Source organism: Etheostoma cragini, chromosome 23 (genome assembly GCF_013103735.1).
Source record: "Etheostoma cragini isolate CJK2018 chromosome 23, CSU_Ecrag_1.0, whole genome shotgun sequence".
NCBI lineage: Eukaryota > Metazoa > Chordata > Actinopteri > Perciformes > Percidae > Etheostoma > Etheostoma cragini.
In genome coordinates this window covers 15,857,874-15,864,577 of record NC_048429.1, presented here as the reverse complement: position 1 = coordinate 15,864,577, position 6,704 = coordinate 15,857,874, and the positions used below count along the sequence as shown (strand labels likewise).

The following is a 6,704-nucleotide window of genomic DNA, read 5'->3' as shown; positions in this document are numbered from 1 at the left end:
CCCCCCCCCCCCCGATTAGAAACAGACTGTCTTGTACCTGCTTCAGTTTTATGGTTCATGTATGCAGAGGATTTGTGTATCTGTGTCTTCAGTTTACAGAGGGGTTGTAGTCAAAGGCAACCTTTACCCCATCAGATCTTAATGCTGTGTCCTTTTTGTTTTTATTTGGTTCCCTAATCGGGTGAATGTTACTCATAAAACCATTAGGAATCTCACCATGTTCAGTATGTTGATTTTTGAAAGAAAATGTATTGAATAAATAAATTTACACTGGAGAAAGAGGAGGAATGTAAGTGAACAGTATTGCTTAATAAAATGAATAAACTTGACATGTTCCATCTTAATCTTTTTTTTTAATTTGAAGTTTTACTGCTGTACAGTTAAAAATCATGTTTCTCTTCCTGACAGTTACAAAGTACAACAGTTAAACACCAAATTAAAGTGCCAGAGATTTTTTTTGTAGGGAAAAGCTGCACTGGGTAAATGTAACATTGTAAACGTGACCTCCACTCAGCTTTGTTTCAGGTGAGCGGTTACTATCAGGGATCTATGGTCGTCCACCACCTCAACAAAAAATGTTCCATCGTCATGACAGACCTGCTCCAACAACATATGTGGCTCCATCAGTCTCTCCACGTCACCTCCACTTCATCTGTTCTGTACCTACAACAGGACAAATGTTCAACATGGACTGTTAACAATATCAAAGTTTCTCCCATTTTTGGTGGTGCTTAGGTTTTTTGTTATACCAAAAGCCCATTTGGACCATTGCATGTTTGTTGAATTTATTAAATATTGCCCCTGGATGATAAAGAAGGTGAGCGTAAACAGAATTCTATAATGGGGGACCCAAGCAACCAGTTGGTATTTTTTTTTAACCTTTTCAACAAAGGAAATGGATGCAGGGTGTAAAGACCTTTGTGTAATCCACGAGTCTTCCAGCGCCGTCACCTGCCCAGACCTGAACATCTCCCAGCCGGCTTGAGCAATCATTGCTCCATTGTCTATGCAGAACCTGTGGCACAAAGTGAACACTGTTATCTGGACTGCACCTGGAACACAGCGTTCTGACTAAGGGCATGTAATGGAAAGAAAACACGACAACTTATTTCAGATATTCATACAAGGGCTAGAGATGGTCATTTTTGTATTGAATCTGTGTTAACATTTCTTTAAGGACCATTACAGTGTTTTTTGCATGCCAATTTACTACTGATTTACCAAGCATGTCATTTTTTTATTCACTCTACTTAAAACAACATGACCAAAACTTGTACATGTTGAGTAGCATGTGTTTTGTTGTAAATTACATTAAAAATGCATTTAGCATGATAATTTCATGTATTCTGATGGTAGTGTTATTTCACACCTGAAGTGGACTGAGCAGAAGTACACTGAAAACGTTCTGGTTTACCGTTCATCTGTGGCAAACAGCTTGGCTCCTCTCTCCTTACACATCACCCCCATCATCTCCTGCAGACGCAGGTTACCTGCAAAGGAGACAGGAGGTCACAGGTTACATCCTGGTATTGGGAAATAAATTGTGTGGCTTTTGTAATTCCTAACTGTGACTTAAGTCAAAGTAGGTTAATAGTGTTTTCTGGTCAACTACTATTTAATAACACTGGTTTTTGTTTTGAAATACAGTAAAATGTCTTTGCCAATATTAAACAGCTAGCTAATGTCAAACTGTGTAACATGTGAACGTATTTCACTGAAGGGGATTCCAACACCGGAACGTAACAGTCTGCAGCCTCTTTTTTTCAACATGTGTTAAAGAAAGCCATGTTGTATGTTGGAAAAAAGCCATATATATTTCTTTATTTACATACTCAAGGTCCAGATTTAAAAAAAAAAAAGTACACTAAACACATTACAAAGGGGTCCAGACCAAACACAAACATAAATACATATAGACAAACTGATCCGCAAATAGTATGTCAAAAAACTGAATAAATAGCCATAGTATAGTATGTGGAAAAAGTATATTATGTCGAAAAAAGCCATAGTATGGTATGTCAAACAAAGTGAAAAAATAGCCATAGTATATCATGTGAAAAAAAGTGAAAAAAATAGCTATAGTAATGTATGTCGAAAGAAGCCATAGTATAGTATGTCAAAAAAGTGATAAAAAGCCATTGTATAGTATGTGAAAAAAATAAAAAATAGCCATAGTATATTAAGTAGAAAAAAGCCATAGCATAGTATGTAGAAAAAGTATATTATGTGGAAAAACGCCATAGTATAGTATGTCAAAAAAAGTGAAAAATGGCCAAAGTAGACAGGTGAAACTCAAACAATTAGCATATGGTGCAAACGTTCAGTATTGTAGGCTCAAAGTGTCACACTCTAATCAGCTAATTCATCCAAAACACTTGCAAAGGGTTCCTGAGCCTTTAATTGGTCTCTCAGTTTGGTTCAGTGGAATTCAAAATCATGGGGAAGACTGCAGACCTGACAGTTGTGCAGAAAACCATCATTGACACCCTCCACAAGGAGGGAAAGCCTCAAAAGGTAATTGCAAAGGAAGTTGGATGTTCTCAAAGTACTGTATCAAGGCACATTAATAGAAAGTTAAATGGAAGGGAAAAGTGTGAAGGAAAAATGTGCATGACCGTAGCCGGGAGAGGATCGTCAGGAAAAGGCCATATAACTGTGTGGGGCAGCTTCACAAGGACTGGACTGAGGCTGGAGTTACTGCATCAAGAGCCACCACACACAGTTTCTGGACATGGGATTCAAATGTTGTATTCCTCTTGTCAAGCTGCTCCTGAACAACAAACAACGTCAGAAGCGTCTTACCTGGTCTAAGAAAGAACTGGTCTGTTTCTCAGTGCTATAAAGTCCTCTTTTCTGATGAGAGCAAATTTCACTGGGAAACCAAGGTCCCAGAGTCTGGAGGAAGAATGGAGAGGCACACAATCCAAGATGCTTGAAGTCCAGTGTGAAGTTTCCACAGTCTGTGTTGGTTTGGGGAGCCATGTCATCTGCTGGTGTTGGTCCACTCTGCTTTGTTAAGTCCAGAGTCAGCGCAGCCGTCTACCAGGACATTTTAGAGTACTTTATGCTTCCTTTAGCAGACGAGCTTTATGGAGATGCTGACTTCATTTTTCAGCGGGACTTGGCACCTGCCCACATGGCCAAAAGTACCAAAACTTGGTTCAATGACCATGGGATTACTGTGCTTGATTGGCCCGCAAACTCTTCTGACCTGAACCCCATAGAGAATCTATGGGCATTGCCAAGAGAAAGATAAAAGACATGGGACCGAACAATGCAGAAGAGCTGAAGGCCGCTATTGTAGCATCCTGGTCTTCCATAACACCTCAGCAGTGCCACAGGGTGATAGCATCCATGCCACGCCGCATTGAGGCAGTAATCAAGCAAAAGGGGTCCAAACAAAGTACTGAGTACATATGCATGATTATACTTTTCAGAGGGCTGATTATTCTGTATTTAAAATCCTTTTTTTATTGATTTCATGTAATATGCTAATTTTCTGAGATTTTGAATTTGGGGGTTTCATAAGCTGTACGCCATAATCATTAAAATGACATCAAATAAAGGCTTGAAATATGTCTATACAATATATTAGTTTCACCTTTTAAGTTGAAGTACTGAAATGATTGAACTTTTGCACCATATGCTAATTTTTTTAGTTTCACCTGTAGTATGTGGGTAAAAGCCATTGTATAATATGTCAAAAAAGCCATAGTATAGTATGTGGGAAAAAGTCATAGTATAGTAAGTCAAAAAAGCCATAGTATAGTATGTTGAAAAAAGCCATAGTATAGTATGTCAAAAAAGTGAAGAAATAGCCATAGTATGTGGAAAAAATATATTATGTTGAAAAAAGCCATAGTATGGTATGTCAAAAAAGTGATAAAAAGCCATAGTATAGAATGTTGAAAAAGTCATAGTATAATATGTGGAAAAAGTATATTATGTGGAAAATAGCCATAGTGTAGTATGTCGAAAGAAGCCATAGTATAGTATGTTAAAAAAAGTGATAAAAAGCCATAGTTATGTTGAAAAAGTCATAGTATGTAGAAAAAAAGTAAAGAAATAGCTTAGTGTAGTATGTCAAAAAAAAGCTATAGTATAGTATGTCAAAAAAGTGATAAAAAGCCATAGTATAAAATGTCAAAATAGCCATAGTATAGTATGTCAAAAAAGTGAAAAAAATAGCCATAGTGTACTGTGTCAAAAAGCCATAGTACAGTATGTAAAAAAAAAAGTGAAAAAATGGCCATAGTATAGTACGTCAAGATAGTCATAGTACAGTATGTTCAAAAAAGTGATAAAATGCCTTAGGATAGTATGTCAAAACAAGTGATTAAAAAAGTCATAGTATAGCATGTCAATAAAGTCATACTATAGTATGTTGAAAATTTGATAAAAAGCCATAGTATAGTATGTTGAAAAAAGTAAAGAAATGAAAACTTGTAGAAGACTATTAGAGGTGGAATAGTTTGTCCCGGTGTAACTGATAAACCTGACCAAAGAACGTGGCAGGTATACAATGAAAACCTCACTGTTTCTCATTTCATAATGATATTTAAGGTCACAGTGACATTGTAACTGTGGTATTGTAGCTACTGTAATTATTTGGACATTTGGACACTAGTGAGATGAAAAATAGACTACACACAACATGACCCAGAAGTGTTTTAAACTAGGTTCAAATATTTCAGATTGGATTTTGTAATTCAAGCATACATATCTGAACATTACTTACAGCCAACACCCCCAACAATAAGGACCTCTTTGGAGCCACAGTGAGCCATGGCCCGCTCTGTGATCTCCACCAGCATGGAAAACACAGTCTCCTGCAGGGAGGGAGGCATTATTGTTGGGCAATACTTCTACAGAGTTTTTAACTAACTGCGCTGTGGACAGAACTATGTGAACAGACTGATAGGGATGGTTCTTACCTGCAGGGAGAAACACAGGTCCTCTGCTGCACACTGCCCCGAGCTCAACATCTTATGGGACGCTTCCTTCAGGAGAAAAAAAGCAACAAATTGTTTCTGCAGGTTTTACAGAGTCAAATTTAAGACTTGTTAAGACCATTTTCACTGAAATTTAACGTCTAATCGTGACGTTAAAACAGAAAAAAACAACGGCAGGTGTCAGAACTGGGAAACTGCTGAAACAATTCTGTGATTTCCTCATTTGCATTTTAGGACAGGTGTCCCCCTGTGGAGGACCCAGAGTAGGGTTGGACATGGTTTGGTTTTTTTCTGATACCGGTCCTTAAACAAATAAAATTATAAAATGGTGTTGGCGCCTTAACTGTGCCTGAATCGGTACTTTAAAATAAAGAAGAGCATACTTGTGTATTCCTAAGGTCATATGGTATAATTTTTCTTTTTATAAAGAATGTAATATTTATAATAAAACTTATTTTACTAGTCAATTGCAGTTATACGACACAAAGAAGAACCACTAGATGATAAAAGGGTATTTAATTGAATTCACCACTAACTTAACAACGCTGAGTCTATAACTGCAGTCTCTCGGATGTTCCAGTGTTAGAATCATTTCCAGTTACATATTGCCACACTTTAATGTTAAACAGTTTAGTTTCAGCTTTTAACCGTATTTAAGCAGCTCCTAGCTAACGTTGCGAGCTGCAAAGTGTAATGTTAACCAGCATTACATGCAGCGATGCTTTTGTTGCCTCTGATGTACGTTTTAGAACACCTGAGAGCTGCTCCGGTATTTCAGTGGCACCAAACTAAGGCACCAAAATCCACGTTGCTATGAGGCCTCGTCTTTAGTTTGTTTACCAGTAGAACGTGATAAAACATTCCATCAGCCAAAACTCCAAAACATTAACCAGGCATGCATCTGGCATAACAGTATTTATTATTCATCATTCACGTAATCTGCAGCAATCTTGCCGTGTTTTGATTGTTAGAATAAGTTTCCATCTACTCTGTGTGTACATGAGATGAACATAACAAAAGAACGCATCTAGTCCAATACAGTTGTCCTACTACCTTTTGTAAAGCTTATAATTTACCAATTCTAATGATGCTGATTCAGATGCTCACAAAGTAATTTGTGGATATTATTATTATTGGTTTGAATAACAATCTGCAACAACAAATCCACACCAAACAGTCCCTTCTTTTCTCCTTTCTTTCTTTTTAATTGCTACCATTTCATTTATTTTTATTCATTTCTCTATGTCCTTCTCTTCCCTATGCTTTGAAAAATGTTTAGTTTATAACTGATGCTGTTAATCGTCAGCCCATGGGCCCACCACCTGTGGGAGGATCCAGAGGGGTCGGGTGCGCTGCTACATGGGTGGCAGCGAAGGTAGGGGGCTTCGACGGACCAGAACCGGGCGGCAGAGGCTGGCTCTGGGGACGTGGAATGTCACCTCTCTGTGGGGGAAGGAGCCGGAACTTGTGCGGGAGGTGGAGCGCTACTAGTTAGATCTGGTGGGGCTTACCTCTACGCACAGTCTCGGTTCTGGAACCGTACTCCTGGATTGGGGTTGGACTCTGTCCTACTCCGGAGTTGCCCAGGGTGTGAGGCCCCGGGCGGGTGTGGGGATACTCACAAGTCCCCGGCTGAGCGCCGCTGCGTTGGAGTTTACCCCGGTGGACGAGAGCGTTGCCTCCCTACGCCTGCGGGTGATGGGGGGGAAAACTCTGACTGTTGTTTGTGCTTATGCACCAAACAAGAGTTCA

At 38.8% G+C, this 6,704-nt stretch overlaps 1 protein-coding gene across 1 annotated transcript in view; it reads right to left on the bottom strand.

The window, feature by feature from the left end:
• Positions 1-8: 8 nt before the first annotated feature.
• osgep (O-sialoglycoprotein endopeptidase) overlaps positions 9-6,704 on the bottom strand; it is an 11,130-nt gene continuing 4,434 nt past the window's right edge. The window contains exons 8-12 of the mRNA XM_034863257.1: positions 4,935-5,000; positions 4,739-4,829; positions 1,415-1,490; positions 917-1,015; positions 9-663 (exon numbers count right to left, since the gene is read on the bottom strand). Coding sequence (XP_034719148.1) covers positions 624-663; positions 917-1,015; positions 1,415-1,490; positions 4,739-4,829; positions 4,935-5,000 — 372 coding nt within the window. The 3' untranslated portion in view covers positions 9-623. The remainder of the gene's footprint in view (positions 664-916; positions 1,016-1,414; positions 1,491-4,738; positions 4,830-4,934; positions 5,001-6,704) is intronic.